The following is an 18,235-nucleotide window of genomic DNA, read 5'->3' on the forward strand; positions in this document are numbered from 1 at the left end:
GTAAGGAAGGGAAAGATTTTTACAAAACTGGACCTGCGGGGGGCGTACAATCTGATACGCATAAGGAAGGGAGATGAATGGAAGACCACCATGTTTACCCCTTTGGGAGCCTTTGAATACCTCGTTATGCCCTTCGGTCTACAAGGGGGCTCCGCCTGTTTTCAAGCTTTTATAAACCACGTTCTGGGACCTTTGCTCTACAAGAACTGTGTGGCCTTTTTAGACGACGTGTTGGTGTATTCGGAAGATGAGGAACAGCATGTGAGGGACGTTCGAGAAGTGTTGGGCAGGCTGCAAGCCAACCAGCTGTGGGTGAAACTGGAGAAGTGCCAGTTTCATACCAAGGAGGTGGAATTCCTGGGGTACCGCTTGTCAGACAAGGGATTGGCCATGGATCCAGGCAAGGTTCAAGCGGTACTGGAATGGAAGACACCGAAGACCAAGAAGGACGTGCAAAGATTCTTGGGGTTTGGGAACTTTTATCGGAAGTTCATCAAGAACTTTGCCCACTTGACGGCGCCCATCACCGACTGCCTCAGCAGCAAGAAGAAATTTGTTTGGACGGTGGAGGCGGATCGAGCCTTTGAAGAACTGAAAAGGGCTTTCGCCTCGGAAGAACAACTTCTGCATGTGGATTTACAAAAACCCATGAGAGTGGAAACAGATGCATCCGACCGGGCTATAGGGGCGGTCCTTCTTCAACCGGGGAGGAGTGCGTCGGAGTGGAGACCGTGTGCATTCTTCTCGCGGAAACTGAATAAGTCCGAGAGGAATTACACGGTGTATGACAGGGAACTACTTGCCATTCACGAAGCATTCCGGAGGTGGAGACATTTATTAATTGGGGCACAACACAAGGTGCAAGTGTGCACCGACCACAAAAATTTAGAGTATTGGAGAACAGCTCGAGTGCTCAACCAACGACAAGTGAGATGGGCACAGGAATTCTCCAAATTTAACTTTGAGATTTGTTATGTGCCAGGCCCAGAAAACGTCAGGGCGGATGCGCTCTCACGCAAACCAGAATATTGGGAAGGGGAGGAGGTGATCGAAGAGAGACATGTCATCCCGGAGGACCGCTGGGTGTGTGGGGCGGCGCTGGTGGGGCAACGGGAACTGGTGGAGGAAACGGAAAATGATGAATATGCCCAGGATAAGCTCAGAGGTCTCAGGGGGGAGGGCGAGAGCCCCGGAGGTTTTGAGGAAAGAAATGGGGCATTGTATTACAAAGGGGCACTGTATATACCCGAAGGTGAATTGAGGGGGAGAGTACTCAAGCAGTTGCATGATAGCCCCACGGCGGGACATTTTGGGCAACACAAAACCATGTGGTTGGTTACCAGGGAATTTTGGTGGCCTAAGGTGAGGGAAGATGTAAGGGAGTATGTAAGAGGGTGTGACCAATGTCAGCGAGCCAAAGGGGAAAGAAGGGCGCCGGCAGGGTTATTAGAACCTTTACCCACACCAGAACGGCCTTGGGAAGCGATATCAATAGATTTTATGACGGATCTGCCAAGGTCCAAGGGGAAAACAGCCATCATGGTAGTAGTAGACCTGTTAACTAAGATGTGCCATTTTGTAGCATGCTCACATGCAGTCACAGCGGAAGAAACGGCGAAGTTGTTTGTGGAACATATCTTTAGGTTGCACGGGGCTCCCTCGAGGGTGATCTCAGATCGAGGCAAACAATTTACTTCCAGGTTCTGGAGGAAGCTCATGAGCTTGCTACACGTGGAAGTTAATTTTTCAACTGCCCGGCACCCTGAAACCAACGGGCAGGCGGAAAGGGCAAATGGCATTCTTCAACAATATCTTAGGTGTTATGTCAATGACAGAGAGAACGATTGGGTCGAAAAGTTGGCGTTGGCAGAATTTGCCTACAATAATGCGGAGAATGTGTCCACAGGGATGAGTCCCTTTTTGGCTAATTACGGGTGTCACCCCAGGGCATTTCCAGGGGAAGGAGGGGAGAGATGGAGCGTTCCAGCGGCTGAACATTTTCTAGAAGAGATGGAAGCCATCCATCAGCAGCTCCAGCTCAACTTAGAAAGGGCCAAGGCACAATATAAGAAGCAGGCAGACAAGAACAGAAGGGAAGGTGAAACCATAAGGGTGGGGGATCAAGTGTGGTTGTCAACCCAAGGGTTGCCGTTCAAAGGGGGTTGTAAGAAACTGAGGCCCAGAAGATTGGGACCCTTTGAGGTGATTCAGCAGGTCAACCCGGTAGCTTTCAAACTCCGATTACCCAACCACATGAAATTGCACCCAGTGTTCCACAGGTCGTTACTGTCACCATACAGGGGGGGACGTGAAGGGGAGCACGTCAGGGGACCAGCCTTGGAAGAGAGGGAACGCCGCAACCATGTAGCGGAAATCCTCGATTCCAGGTGGAAGGGTAATCAGGTGGAGTATTTGGTGGCGTGGGAAGGGGAACCGGAGTCAGAAAACACCTGGGTAAGTGCAGAGGAAGTCAATGACGAGGTTTTAACAGAAACGTTCCACCAAAGGTTCCCGAGGAAACCTCAGCCTATAGCAAGGTTTAGGAGGGAGTATTTCGGCACCACCGATGAGGAAGAGGAAATGGAAGGGTTCACGGAGTCGGAGTTGGAAGATGGAGTGGACTCTGATGACGAAGAGTACCTAGAGAGTAGGAACAGCAACAAGTGGAAGGAAGTGTTCGCGACGTCGGAAGATGAGGGAGGTTCTTTCAGGGGTTTTACCTCCTCACCGCCAGTAGGAGAGGAGACGGGAGGGGGTGAAGGGGGCCCTGGAGGGGAGGTGGATGTCAGGGAACTGACATCTAAAGCGCCGCAGGTGCAAAGGCTCCCTGAGGTTGAGAGAGCAGTAGCAGCGGAAGAGGGAACCAGTAGAGGGCGAGCAAGAACTCCAAGGGAAAGTGAGTCGGAGGGATGGCTCAGAGACGCTTCAAGCGAAACCAGTGGGGAGGTCTCAGGACCTCCTATAGGGACACCCACACCTCGACGGAAACTGTCACGCCGAGAGGCCAGACGACGTGTTTCCGTTAAGGAGCTTTTATGTTGGAAACGTTTCCGAAAGCAGCCACTTTCGGATTCTACTAGTGATTGACGCAGCCATGCTGGAGGGGCTCCGTCACAGGCAGAGGTTTGAAAACCTGATCAAACTCTGAGGGACTTGCATTTTACGCACAAGCAGCTCATCGTCCCATCACAAGTACCAAACACATAAAAAGGGAATTTCACTGTAACACCGATTAAGACCTGCCATAAAACCGAATCACAATTTAAAATCCTTGAAAGGCTGAAATAGATAAGCACAAAACTTTTGTTCCTTACGAAATAACTAAATCCCTAGAGAAGTACATATCACACTTTAGCAGGGCTCAAACTGCCAGAGATAACCTTGCTACACAAGATCCAACTTCAACTTAAAGCATGCATTGAAGAACCCACTACTTTTTGCCTTATATTTGTAAGGTGGCAGCACTGCTGTTGTGACCCACCTCAGATCAGGTCGCAACCCAGACCTCTGTCCTAACCCACCAGTTGAAGACCAATGGTTAAGCAGTACTCACCAAGGTTTGTGTTGGGGCCAGCTAGTAGTTGCTTGAATTTATCTAAACGTGATGCCTCTCTTTCCGATAGCATAGGGATACCTGAGCTACTGTGGTCTGTCACTCCACCCACCAGAGTAACAGTGGAGGCTTGTGGAAGGGACTGAGATCTTGGCACAGAAATAACTTCATCAGCACCATCTGTAGAGTATATAAAGGAGCAAACAGGCAGACATCAAGCAATCTTTTTTAATGAAAAGGTAAAACTTTAATTTAAAACAGAAAAATACTGGGGCACAAGTATTTGTAACAGTTGTTTGGTTAGAGAGAGAAAATGTTATATCCACTGTGGCTTCAAAACAGCTATAAAAATAGAACTCCCTGTCATCATGTCAATACCAAGAATCTCACGTTTGGGAAGAAGCAGCCGAGAACAACTGATGGGTTATTCATATAGAATGGCATTAAGCACACACACTTCAAGTAGTAATGTTTTAAATGGTTCCTACAATATTTTCTTCTATGAAACACTTCCACAGTGATGTAGCAGGGTTTCCCATTTTTTTGCTTCCAAGACAAAGAGGAAACAGTGCTTTGTGTGTCTTAAAAACAACTCGGGACTCATTCTTCAGGATTACATGAAAATACTAAAAACGCCTCCATAAATATAGCATGACGTTTTTTGTATGACATGCAGCCTGCTACCAAGTATTCATGTCAAGAGGGCCTTGTTCGCAGTTCAGAGTAGAAAAGCTTACTTTGTCCACTTTCTTATCTATGGTCCTATAACCTCAAAATTAGGACTGTCACAATGTGGTGTTCGTGGGGCTGCCTTTGAAGACAGCCTTGAGAAAGATTACAGTTATGAGGTTATGAAAGAGAACTGGGTGTATCATCAGTGCTTGAAAGCTCCACTGATTTCTAGTCGCTTTGTGAACTCCAAACCTAGTGCTGGTGCTTAGTTTAAATAGTATATGCAGAAAGCTGCATTATACCAAGTCAAGACATTTGTCCAAGACATTGTCTACACTGACTTGTAGCAGCGTTGAGCTTTGGCCCTACATGGCTTGGTGTCTGAACTCCTACTCCCTCATCAACTTGCCCACATATATAGGTAATCATGGAGAACCCCTTACGAATGAATATCACATGCGAAGCAAGTGGTGACTGGAAAGGGGACTTCTCAATTAAATGGCCCTTCTGAGTTATGGTCCTTAAATGCCACTATTTGGATTAGTCCCATAGACATTAGTGGGGTAGATTTAGAGTCTAAAGTACAAGAACTACTAGCACATTTTCCCAACTTCTCATTATTTTTATTTTTGAATGGATAACATGATCCTTTCAATTACTGTCTGGCTTAAGAGGGAAGTGAAAGCTTCCAAGCCCTCAAGAAATCCTGGAACAAGGCATACACTACAGCTTTCAACCTAGAGAAACAATGAATGGCAATGGAGTTTGAGGTTTAATATACCTGCAGAACTTGATGTGTTGCTTTCACTGACAGATTTAACCAGTCTGCTGTCACCACACGCAGCTGAGGGCAGTTCTGAAAGCTGCTGTGGTTGCTCCTTTTCCACCTGTTCCTCCTGCAATTTGTGCTGTTCTTGTAATTTGCTGTGATTCTGAATTACTCTGTTAGCCGTTTCCATGACTACATCTGTGTTAAGGCTTTCTGCAGCCATCGCCAGGAGTTCGTCGTCGTCATCTCCGACATCCCAAGCGTCGCTCGTGTTGCTTTCGAATTCTTGAAACGTGCTGATTTTCTTCAGTTTCACTGGAGTTGTTGGTGGCTTGGCTCCAGGTTTTAAGCTGTTTAATAGAAAAACCAGCACTTTAGACAAGCACAGGCACTTCTGTGCTTATTATACTACCTTACTAAGTAACTAGTTCATTCCAACTAAAGCAGAAAGTTAGACTAAGGCTGGCCCAAATTCAACGGGACATATTTCTGAGAAGACTTGGTAAGAAGTGAGCTGCTAATCAGCAAACAATGTGCAGCTAACCAAAAATTAGTTAGATGTGCAGCTTTTTCAGTTTTCTATACCATTTGGCATACCTAGTTGCTGTGGTTTGTATCTTACTGCAAGGGCCCTCCATCAGCACAACATGACTTCCTCTTCCTCATGCGCCCTGCACCCACTCAAATCTGTTCTGGGGTTCCCCCAACCTCCCAAAGCAGATTGGGGGACCACCAGGGGCATGCAGGCAAATGAAGTTCTTGCACTAAAGGGGTAATTTGGCTGGATACAACCCCATTTTAGCTCCAACTATAAAGATATTTCTGCATTTTAAATTAGAAGAGCAATGAAAGAGGCTGGTCTCAAGCTGGTGCTCAGAAGCAGTGATGCTGTGAAGAATGCCCGGCATATTTTGGACAAGGGTCTTGGACAAGGGATCGCTGTGTGGTGTAGTGGTTAAGAGCAGTAGCCTCGTAATCTGGGGAACCGGGTTCGCTTCCCGGCTCCTCCACATGCAGCTGCTGGGTGACCTTGGGCTAGTCACACGTCTCTGAAGTCTCTCAGCCCCACTCACCTCACAGAGTGTTTGTTGTGGGGGAGGAAGGGAAAGGAGATTGTTAGCTGCTTTGAGACTCCTTAGGGTAGTGATAAAGTGGGATATCAAATCCAAACTCTTCTTCTTCTGTGTATTTTTCCAGTTCATAAATAATAGCTTGTTCAAGAAGATTCTTTGCACAAAATACTTTCCATCTTTCACATATTAAGTGCTACTTTCAAGCACAGCCTGCCTCTCCCTTCACTTATCCATTTCTTTTACATTCTGGTACTGCCCTCTCCAGTGTTAGAAAGTGGAATAGAAAAGTTAGCAGCCGAACGGCTCCTGGAACCTGGGTTGTGAGTGCCAAAACTGGGGGGGGGGGGAGGTTGGCAACTCTTTTTATTGTTTTGATAAGCATGAATTGATATGCAATTTACATAAGTGACACATTTGTTATATCACATTTTTAGCAGACATTGTTAATGCATGTTTAATTTGGTGTTTACAATAAAAATATTGGTACTCCACTTCAGTTTTCAAAACATTCTCCTCCTTATTGTTAAACTCCTTAACATATTGTCTATCCTTAACATATACTTTGAGGCTTTAAAGCACATGCATTTCAGTAATCCTTCAGTATCAGCCAGGCGCAAAAAAATGGCACCCAGACATTTTTAGGTGCTCGCAAACGGAGAATCTTTAGGCGCAAAATGTGCCTGGCACCGTGCTAATTTCGAACCCAGGACCTTTCCCTGCTCCCCATTCTTTCATGCCTAAAGGTTACTCAAAATAAATTACTCTTCACTTCCCAAAGTCATTTAACTTGAACAATTTTTATGAGAATTTTTTCACCAAAAAAAAAAACCCAAACTTGAGGGGCTTCGAAACAAACATTTAATGAAACCTCCAAAATTCTCTATTACACTAATCACAGACAGTAAATGTGGGCAGAATAGCCTACCATTACAGCTAAACAAATCCAAGAGGGATTGAGCAGAATGCTGCTCAGTACTGCTAGCCACACAAGAGTAGGACTGAAATCCATTTTGATCCATTTCCCAGATCATCTACATAAACTCAGAGTTCTTCAGTCCCTCTTTTCCACCCAGTTCTCCTCCCTCTCCCCATTATGCTACTTCCTGCTTATTTCAAGCACAATCCTCTGGTAAATTCTGTGCAAGCCCCGTTAATTTTAATTGAGCTGAGCAAGTCCATTTCAATGGGACTCGCACAGGAAAGCTTCCCAGAATTATTTGTAATTTTATGTTTTAAGGCTTATAAATGAGAAAGCTTTGCTAGTTTAATTAAAAAAAGGGGGGGGACAGATTCTATAAAGTAAACCAAGAAAGGTATGTAGGTCAAAAGGTGTTTGTTACTCCTTTATTTCCTTCTGCGTTCACAAACCTATTGTTTCATACAGCCTTTCAAAGATATTGTTTCATTGTCTTGAACATTAAATGACATATTTGCATTGTGTGTGCTTACTTTGATAGGTAAAGGACCTCGTGAGCAATTCTCTTTAAATATCATAGAAACTGTCTGAACCTCAGAGATTGCAGGAGAGAATTAGCTTGCTTATCTTGAAACACCTTTAGCTCAGTACAAAGAACCAAGTGCAATCCTGTTAAAGTTTAGCTACTGGTTGAATTTTATTTCAGACTATTCAACATCCCATTTCCATACATATTCTCTCCAAAGTAAACCTCACCATGTCCCAAATGTGCACATGACAGTAGCACAAGGCTAAAAAAAAATGATTTCGTACAAAGAGGGGTTATTTTTCTCCAGACATGTAAACCTATTCCTTCTTCTTTTCTTTTGAATTCAAAGTGTGTTTGAGCCATGTCATCTACTGCATAGGAGCAATGCTTTTTTTAAAAAAAATGCCTAGCATGTAATGTTTTAAAGGCAACTATTTCAGATTTCAGTTTGCATCTGGGCAAAACTTCTGTTTTACACAAAGGGAAGGAGTCATAAGTGAGGACTACTTCATCAATTTTGGCATACACATACACAATACAGTCGTACCTTGGTTTTCAAACAGCTTAGTTCTCAAACGTTTTGGCTCCCAAACGCCACAAACCTGGAAGTGACTGTTCCGGTTTGCAAACTATTTTTGAAAGCTGAATGTCTGATGGGGTTTCCGTGGCTTCCAATTGGTTGCAGGAGCTTCCTGCAGCCAATCAGAAGCAGCACTTTGGTTTCCAAACGTTTTGGAAGTCAAACAGACTTCCAGAACGGATTCCATTCGACTTCCAAGGTACGATTGCACTGTAAATACAAGTCTAAACAAGTAAAGTGGGAATGGCAGACATCATAAAGACACACTAGTGAGAAAGCTGTGATTAGCTACCATTCCATGCAGGGTTGTATGCAGAATACAGTGTGCACAATGGTCCTGATTATTTTAGCCTCCAAGATCTTCCTAGCTTTTATCAAGCTGAAGAAAACTTCACTGTCAAGTCTAAGGAACCTGCCTAATTTAATTGCCTTAAAATACAAATCTTAAGCAGCACTGAAACAAGTTGGTTTAAAGAATCATTTCTTTTACACTGTGTTGTCATGTTTGATAGACATACAAATTATTATTGCTGCTTGTCAGGAAACATCTTCTTCAAATAGTAGAAGGCACACTCACTTTTGGGTATGGGAAGGCAGAACCACAGTTTATCTGTTTAAGAAAATATCCCAGTGAAGGAAAGACTTTCCATGAGGCGCAAACTATTGCTATACAGAAGGTTACCATGCACCTTTTATATGCCTATACTACAGACACTGAATCAGAGAGACAATGTAAAATCGTAGCATCATGATGGCGGGGAGAGAGCAAGATTATACAACAATATACAATTCCTAGCTTGTTCAGATTCTTCATTGTCCTTTGTGACAACTTATTAATTACAGAGTATTAAAATAAAGAGGTAGGAACAACATTATACGTTTCACAAATGGTTAAAAAAAAGATGGTGTGTTTCAGCTCCACAAACAAGTCTGTAATTTTTTTAAGCTAACCTGCCAGAGATACCTTTGTCAGAAAGTTATTACCTAATTCAAAAGAACTTTTATAAAGCTTGTTTTCCTCATCACTAGACAAGTGGTCATTTGCAAACCCAATATAATACTTGCAATTTTTTATCATTCACAAACCTGCTGCAACATGTAAAAATCTTGACCATCCAGGTCACTACCCAACAAGGTTGATAAACAGTATTATATTCGCAGAGTAGTCTCAAGAGATTGCCTGACATTGTGTCAAAATAATACCGCCACTCTCTTAGCTCCTTGGGAGATTTCACCAACCTTCCCAGTCTCAACTATGGCTTACCATCAGTATGTAAACAAGTATGATTAATCTAACTAGGGTTTACAAACTGGTTTCAAAGCTTGGTAACCATCAACCATAGCGAGTGTAGCTATACGTGACAGTGACTCCTGTTAAACTGGGCAGAGGAAAGAGGGAGAATTCACACCACGTGGCGGGGGAGGAAAGGAACTAATCCCAATGTATTAAAAATGGTTAAGAGATCAGCACACTACAGCTGCACTCCAAACTACTCCAATTCCAGAAATAATAGTAGTATGAACAGGGAGCGATAAAATCCATACTCTAGTTCAGTTCCTCCAGACTTGACATTTACAGTTTGCATCTTTTTGCCAGCTCATAAATTGGTTCTCCTCCAGCCGACAGAAAGCAAGCCTCTCAAATAATTCACCTCCTGCTATTTCTCAGTTCATATCTGCTTAAGCTAGTTTGCCTGTGCAAGAAGGAAAGCCGTAGTGATACGAAAGATCGGAGAAGCAAAAGGGACCAATTTAAAAATCTGGTAGGCGATCCAAGGCTGAATAGCATTATCAATGAAACAAAATTATTTTGTTGTATTAGCTCTACAGGAGGAAAAACTTCTCTCCTGCCACTGTTGAGACCATACATGGTATTTCTTACAAGTAAGACTGGGGGGAAACTATTTCCTATTACCATCACCAATCAAGATGTCACAGTGAAACTTCTGTGTAGGAATTAAGACTGCAATGTAAATACAGATGGAAGGCTATCTATATTGCTTCACGTATATCCAGTGAACTTGTAGTATAAGAGACCCTCACACAAAGGAAACTGAGGCAGCTAACGTGCTCCCAAATGGCCAGAGATTCTTTAAGAGGTCTGTACAACAACAGGAAATATTATGCTTGCTCATTGTTAATGAATGCACAATATAGAAGACATTTCTTGGTTTAAGTGAGGAATGGGGAACCTTTTTCAGCTTGAGGGCTCCATAAGCCATTTTGACAGGTGTGTGGGGCAACTCACCTGTCTGTCCCCCGACATCTTTAAGCTGTCAAATAACACCTTCAAAAGTGACGACAACCCACTTTGTCAACTTGCAGGCACAGTTTGGATTCAAACCAGGCCTGCAAAAGGATAGCTTTCCTTTGCAGACCAGCAAAGCAAGTCCACAAAGAAAAGGTGTATGTTTGCAAGAACAGTTTGAATCCAAACCACACCTGTAAACCGGCACCTTCAAAAGGGCTCACTGTCAGCACTGATCAGAGCTGACAGCACAGCCCACTTGCCAACAATAGGAGCACACTTTAAACTCTTATTCATTTCCTTGCATCCACATATTTACCTGCCTCAAACCTGACATCATGTATGATGGCACCTGGGGGGGGGGGCTTGGGGGGGACAGCCTCCCAGGCTAAACTGGGATATAAAAGCTCTATTAAAAATATTCTTAAATTAAACAAATAAATAATAAGCAGCCCTCGATAAAACATCGACAAAGCACAAAACTTAAAATATTAGTTTGACATAAGGAAAAATAATTACCAATCCCAAATATAATATAGCATTGGTCCAAGAAATGCTAAAACATTTTTTGTAAATCTGTAATATGAACACAATTAATAAAACCAGCTGAAACAGAGTCAAATGCTTTGAAAAATGAAAATAAGTTACCCTAATTTTGGCAACAGTTGTCAATAGTAAAGAAACACAGTTGCTTAAATTAAAATTGCTTAACAGAATACAGCATTACAAACTGATTAGCTTATTCCATAAAGTGAAGGGACTTTCAAGCTAAGCCAAAGTAATTAAATGTTTAGCAATAAAATTCAAAAAGCCAGTGGAAAGCAGGAACGAACGAAGAGAGCAATATGGTCAGAAGCAGAAAGAGAAGATGACTAAAGCATTGACTTCAACAAAAGATTAGATACTGAGAAGATTTAAGTCCTTTATCTGCTTTGAAAAAGAAAAAAACTTACGTTCCGTGCAACAGTGGATCAAAAGGAGGATGCTGAGCTCCGTATACATGTTGAATACTAAAAAGGAAGAAAGAAAGTTTAGTACAATTACAGCATAATCCAACACCTATTTACATGGAATTTTAATGAAGCTGACTCCCTAATAAGTGTGTTTAGCAGGTTTCAAAAATAACTCAAGACTTCTCTTATACAATAAGAAGTCTTATACTATAAATTTATACTATTTATAAACAGTACTCCAGTTAAACTAAACCATACATTGGTAGGAAGGGATATGCTGCACTCTTTAACAGAAATGTATTTTATATAAACAGATGAGGCCATCCAGCCTAAGACAATAAACATACAGGGGCAACCATTTCATACAGAGTTTCCATTCCTAGCCTTTATAAGTTTGCCCTGCCCCCATCTGCCAAAACGGGAACAGTGTCAATTGGACATGCATAAAATGGTCACCTTCTGTACATCCTTTTAAGATTTGGATCATAGCTATACTGAAAGCACCTGCAAACACTCATCAGAGACAGGGAAACCAAGACCCTTATAGGTTGTTAAGACTACATCTCCAATCAGCCCCAGTCAGCATGGCCAATAGAAGTGGTGTAGTAGGTGTCGGATCACAGGCAAGACCCTAACATTATCAGATAAGCAAGACAACAATGTCAGCCCTCTCCACATTAAAATGCTTTCAGCAACAACAAGCTTGTTAAACTATTCTGTACTGAAAAGCACTAGATAGGCCTTTGAGCTGATGATCACACAATAGGTAGAGATTCACCTACTGCTGCTTGAACGCTGTTTAAAATACTGTGTAAGTAACAAGGATGAGGCCCTACCAAACTGAAATTTGCTACCGCTTCAGCCCAAATCATCATTTCACCTGGACTTATTTCTTTTAACTATAGGGAATATTTCACAATGTACCACACTAATGCTTTACTTGCAAAATTTAATGGATTGGTTTTTATCAAATAACTAGGTAGACCAGGACCAAGTGAAGCAAACCCAACTAGCCTAATAATAGTCAAAAGCCACATTTGGTCACTGCACGTCTTGCACATCTGTGATGTTTCCAGGAGAACTCTCCTGAAAAATCATGCACGGCCATTATATATATAAAAAAACACAAGAGTCAACTTCAATATGCCTTAATTTCATTTTTGTGATGCTTTACGTGCCTTGCTTAAAGTAGTATTGAAATAGAAAGCATCCAACTCAAAATACTTGAATGCAACTTACTAGTGTAGACTAGAATTAATACTTCAAGGACTTATCTCCATCACACCCCTTTTCATCAAAGCTTTAAATGCTGGAATTATATACCATCTTAGAAGTCTTAAGCACTCGCTAATCTTGAATACTGCATTACTAAGAAATTGCATCCTAGTAGGCTAATTGTGAAACAAATAAATCTACAGTCTGTTTTTACAAGTATTGCATATATTGTAGTGTAGAACTTCCTGCATGTGGTACTGTCCACATTTCCTTCTCTAGTATCACACACCATACCACATTCTTCAAGATTAGATGTAGAAATACTATAAGTATCTATAGTGAATTTTAATATATCACTCGCATATTCATATACCATAACCTGATTCAGTGGATGCTGCCAGGGAGAGGTTGTGCAAGAAAGTCAGTGACTGGGAGATGTGGGTGGAGAAGCCAAGTAAGAGGTATAACAACTGTAGACTATTAAGTGCTGTTACAAGTGACTCTTTATCTGCTTAGGAAAACGGGCATCTTCCTATACTATGGACACAGCCCGCTGATGAAAAACATTCTAGTGCATTCCATGTGTCAGGAATCCACAATGCTCCTAGCCTGACACTAGCATCCTTCAAACATTACTTACATAAACAAGCCCCCATGTGATTACTGAGGGACAGGATCACACTACCTGGCAGCACTTATTAGTAAATAATCGTGTCTCAGATGAACCTCACTGGTTATTCATCTGAAGACAAGGCCAAGCACTGGCACCAGGAGAGGACTTAAAGAGCAGTCCCCCTGATCTAGGGGGGTATTCTTCCATGCATGCTGTAACATCTTCCTTCCTTGACCCTATTATAAATTATGGGGATATGCAAAATTCCCACCCGCACTAACCACTGCGACAGTCTCTCTCACACATACAAGAAATCTGCCCAGTTCCAAAGCATTATGGAATTTTCAGTATATATCCCCAATATAATTTAAGATTAGTCGTGTAAAATAACATGTTCAAAAGATTTCCTTTTCAATATATTCTTATGAATGAAATGAAGATTCTATTTCAGGTTAGTAAAATCTATAGGGAACCAGAGAATGGTAATCTATTCCACAGTCATGTCTGATAATCAACATGTGCCGTTATCATTGCATTGGAATCCATCTGTCTCAAGAGACAGTGGAGGGGTAAAGTAAAGTAAAACCGCTGTGTTAGCAGCACTAAAGAGATCTCTCCAAGGTGCAAACCTAGGCAGTGTGTATGGAGATCCTGGGTTGCCTAGACAATAAGACTGCCCTCTTAGTCTCGCTGATGTGGTCCAATAGAAAGAAGAAATATGTTTGGCACTAGTTTAGCTGCAGTAGTTGCCAGAGTTGCCTTGTACTTGTACAGTGCAAGGTGCTATCCAACTGTCTTAGGGACTCCACTCTGGATTTGTGTAGGGTTTAAGTCTTAGCCTTTTCTTCTCCCAAACATATCCCGCAAGGCAACGGAGGTTTAGGATCAGAGTTTTCCTTCTCCTAGGTTGGCTACCTACCCAGGTTGACGAGCCCCATCTGCTCCTCACTTCCCCTGACAGCACGTGCTGAAACCACCTTCTTGACCATTGGACCCACTATTGGTCTTGTCTGCTCAATCCACCAGACTCTGGCTTCGCATGCAGAGGAAGTCCCTAACTCACCAATGGTATGAGACCCATCGGCTACCTTCACCTGGTTTAGCCTAGCCGACCAGTCAAAGCTGTTCCTGCTGCTGTCACATGCTGACAGCTTCTAGGAGTCACAGGTGAGATCTGAGCAGGGTGGGGAACAAAGGTGGACAAACTACCTCAGAAGAGCATGATATGTCCCCACCAGAGGTACTATCCCTCTCCTAACACCCCATAAACCAAAAATCCCCACCATTTTAACCTAGACTAGCATTCGAAACCACCTCAGCCAAATATTCTCACCCTGCTCTAGCTAAGTACAGAAGGCTTTACTATGGGAACAAAAGTTCCAGTAGCTATTCAAATTACTAATGAAATCCACAAGCTCTGTCTTCTCAATTTTAGCCAAATAATGCCTATTACCTTCTAAAGACAGTTGTCAACAGGCCATCACAAAAGGTAATGAGATGTGCTCCCCAACCCCAGCAATCTGAACATTCTTTTCTGTTGTAGTCATCAACATCTGCTGTTTGCAACACTATAATGCATGTGTTTTAAATGTTTCTAACCAACCCTTCATCTAACAATCCCAAGGCAGGTTGCAACAAAGCTTAAACAAGTTAAAACGAAACAGTTCATAAAACCACAGAGAAACAGTCTACAATATGTACAATCATAAAATATCCATAAGGCTGCAGAGCATCCCTTAGGCTGGAAAGAAATGGCACCCCCCAAATGCATGGGCAAATAAACATATTTTAAAGTTGAGCTGAAATAAGATAATGGCCAGCGCCAAGACCTGGGAGGAAAGGGATTCCATAAATGGTAGACATTCTACTAACTATGCTACTTTTAAGAGCTAGAGAAACCCACTCAACAGCCTTGAACATACTGTACTGTAATTCATACTGTTCAAAGCAAACTCACCGCCTCAATTTCTCCAATGGGTATTTGTTGTCCTATTCTGGCATCACATTCTTTACTGTCAATGAAATGCACAGGCACCTCAACAGATTTTCTTCTTATCAACATACTCCCATTGTTGAACTCTCACATTTGTTTATGGCAGAGTCCACATATCCTTAACAGATACATGACACACACAAACTCAACAGGTACGGTTTCCTTCTCACTAGCATAAAGGTGGACTATTGTAAATAGTTTCACCTCTTCTAGCTAGGATCCATATCAGAAGAGAGACCCAAGCATTGAATGCTATAAGTAACTGTAAGCAAAAAAAAAAAAAAAGTCAGAAATTACGTTTCCCTACCAAAATTATTTCACTATTAATATACTTCTTCTTAAATGTACAGTCACACCTCGGGATACAGACGCTTCAGGAGGAGGCAAGAGAGTGGGGCCCTAAGCTATAGCTTGTTTAAAGGTAAAGAGACCCCTGACCATTAGATCCAGTCGTGGCCGACTCTGGGGTTGCAGGGCTCATCTCTCTTTATTGGCCGAGGGAGCCGGCGTACAGCTTCCGGGTCATGTGGCCAGCATGACTAAGCCGCTTCTGGCGAACCAGAGCTGCGCACGGAAATGCCATTTACCTTCTCGCCAGAATGGTACCTATTTATCTACTTGCACTTTGACGTGCTTTCAAACTGCTAGGTTGGCAGGAGCAGGGACCGAGCAACGGGAGCTCACCCCGTCGCAGGGATTCAAGCCGCCAACCTTCTGATGGGCAAGTCCTAGGCTCTGTGGTTTAACCCACAGCGCCACCCGCGTATTAAGCTTGTTTAGCTTATACATAAAGCAATGACAAACCTAGACAGCATCTTAAAAAGCAGAGACATCACCTTGCCAACAAAGGTCCGTATAGTTAGAGCTATGGTTTCCCCAGTAGTCATGTATGGAAGTGAGAGCTGGACCATAAAGACGGCTGATCGCCAAAGAATTGATGCTTTTGAATTATGGTGCTGGAGGAGACTCTTGAGACTCCCATGGACTGCAAGAAGATCAAACCTATCCATTCTGAAGGAAATCAGCCCTGAGTGCTCACTGGAAGGACAGATCTTGAAGCTGAGGCTCCAATACTTTGGCCACCTCATGAGAAGAGAAGACTCCCTGGAAAAGACCCTGATGTTGGGAAAGATGGAGGGCACAAGGAGAAGGAGACGACAGAGCACGAGATGGTTGGAGTGTTCTCGAAGCTACCAGCATGAGTTTGACCAAACTGTGGGAGGCAGTGGAGGACAGGAGTGCTCTGGTCCATGGGGTCAAGAAGAGTTGGGCACGACTAAAGAACTAAACAACAACAAAGCAAGGTATTTGTCTTTGTTCCACATTCCTAGTCTTTGCATTAGAAGAAGTCACTAAAAGACTCATTTGAACCTTAAAAATGTAGCCCCACACTTAATTTCATATGCTCCCTGCCACCTCTATTTCTTCACTCATTCTCCTTCTTTTTCACAATATCCATTCTAATATACTTCAAATTTCTGATTCATCACAGGCCTTTTCATTGCAATAGCATTGCCATGCATCTGTCTCAAGAGACAGTGTGCCTCTGGGGGTGAAGGCAAACCATTGCATTAGTAGCACCAAAGTAACCTCCCTGGGTTGCTAGTCTGGGCAGTGTGTCTGGAGGTCCTGGGCTGCTGCAGAGGCGTAGGAAGGTCAGGTGCTCCAGTGTTCTCGAATCTACTAACATGAGTTTGACCAAACTGCGGGAGGCAGTGGAAGACAGAAGTGCCTGGCGTGCTCTGGTCCAGGGGGTCACAAAGAATCGGGCACAACTAAACAACAACAAGAAGAGCTTATCCATTCAAACCTAGTCATTATAAAAGAAATCAGCCCTGAGTGCTCACTGGAAGGACAGATCTTGAAGCTGAGGCTCCAATACTTTGGCCACCTCATGAGAAGAGAAGACTCCCTGGAATAGACCCTGATGTTGGGAAAGATGGAGGGCACAAGGAGAAGGGGACGACAAAGGACGAGATGGTTGGACAGTGTTCTCGAAGCTACCAGCATGAGTCTGACCAAACTGTGGGAGGCAGTGGAAGATAGAAGTGCCTGGCGTGCTCTGGTCCAGGGGGTCACGACAACAAATCCGGCACTGGGGCTCCTGGTCCACCTCCCTGACATAAATCCTGGCTACCTGCCCCCACCCCTAACACAAATCCTGCCCGTGCTCTGTACCACAATAGAGGCAGCAACCCCCAACCGTTTACCCCCCCTTCGCCAATTTGTGCCGTCCCACAGCGAGCGCCACACCGGCCGGCATGTTTACTTCGCGCAAAGCCCCACCGAGAACCAAGAAAACAGGGGCAAGCTGGTCACAATTCGAGATTTCCGCCTCAGCAGGAGCCTCCCGCCCCCCGGGAGAAACTTTTCCACCCGCGCCCTCGCTCACCTGCCCGGCACCCGGGACGCGTTCCGCTTCCAGAATTGCTTCCTACCCGCGTCGCTCGCCATCTTCCCGTCACCTCATAGCCTTTTTCACCCGGAAAGCGAGAGCCCCCGCCGCCGCCGCGGCCTCGAGCGCAGGGACGCCCAGAGCCAGACCGGGGGCCCCGACCGTTATTCCCCACCCCCACCCCAAAGCCGAGCGCCGCGGCCCTCACTCCATCCCTGCCCCTCTTCTCCCTGACAGAAAGCAGCGCGCCGCCATCTTGGCACCCTGCAACAACCCCTCTCCCCATTGGCTGCCGGGGAACAGCTGTCGACTACGCCCAGTCGCGAGTGAGCGTACTGCCCGGCGTGTGGGTTTTTTCGGTTCTTGCCCAATCAAAATCCTCGAATCATATCTGAGCAGGAGCTGGAATTTCGGCCAATGGAAGCCCAGGTGTTATGGCCTTCGCTGTTTCTCGGCTGTTCATTGGCGGAACTCCCTCGCGCCGCTTGACCCCGCCTACTCTGAAGTGGCTGCTATTTGCCTGGAGGCGCTTGGCGTCTTTACAGCTGAGCGCTGATGAATCGGCGTCAATTAGACGCTGGGACTCAAAAACATCCCTTATAAAATAGTCAAGTTTCAAAGGGGTTCGGCTTGCGCCACCCGCAAGCATCTGATATGCACTTCCTTCATGCCTTGATTCTTTTCTCTGGTTTCCAAGAGCTACTTAAACGTGCATTTAAAAAAATA

The 18,235-nt window shown here is 44.0% G+C and overlaps 1 protein-coding gene across 1 annotated transcript in view; it reads right to left on the reverse strand.

Annotated features, from left to right (window-relative positions):
• The window catches only part of TBC1D22A (TBC1 domain family member 22A), a 116,087-nt gene extending 98,331 nt beyond the window's left edge, over positions 1-17,756 (reverse strand). Inside the window, exons 1-4 of the mRNA XM_081929162.1 lie at positions 17,507-17,756; positions 11,294-11,350; positions 5,007-5,344; positions 3,554-3,733 (exon numbers count right to left, since the gene is read on the reverse strand). Coding sequence (XP_081785288.1) covers positions 3,554-3,733; positions 5,007-5,344; positions 11,294-11,350; positions 17,507-17,568 — 637 coding nt within the window. The 5' untranslated portion in view covers positions 17,569-17,756. The remainder of the gene's footprint in view (positions 1-3,553; positions 3,734-5,006; positions 5,345-11,293; positions 11,351-17,506) is intronic.
• Between the last annotated feature and the right edge of the window lie 479 nt (positions 17,757-18,235).

The sequence above is a fragment of the Podarcis melisellensis genome (genome assembly GCF_964234715.1).
Source record: "Podarcis melisellensis genome assembly, chromosome: 10".
Lineage (NCBI taxonomy): Eukaryota > Metazoa > Chordata > Lepidosauria > Squamata > Lacertidae > Podarcis > Podarcis melisellensis.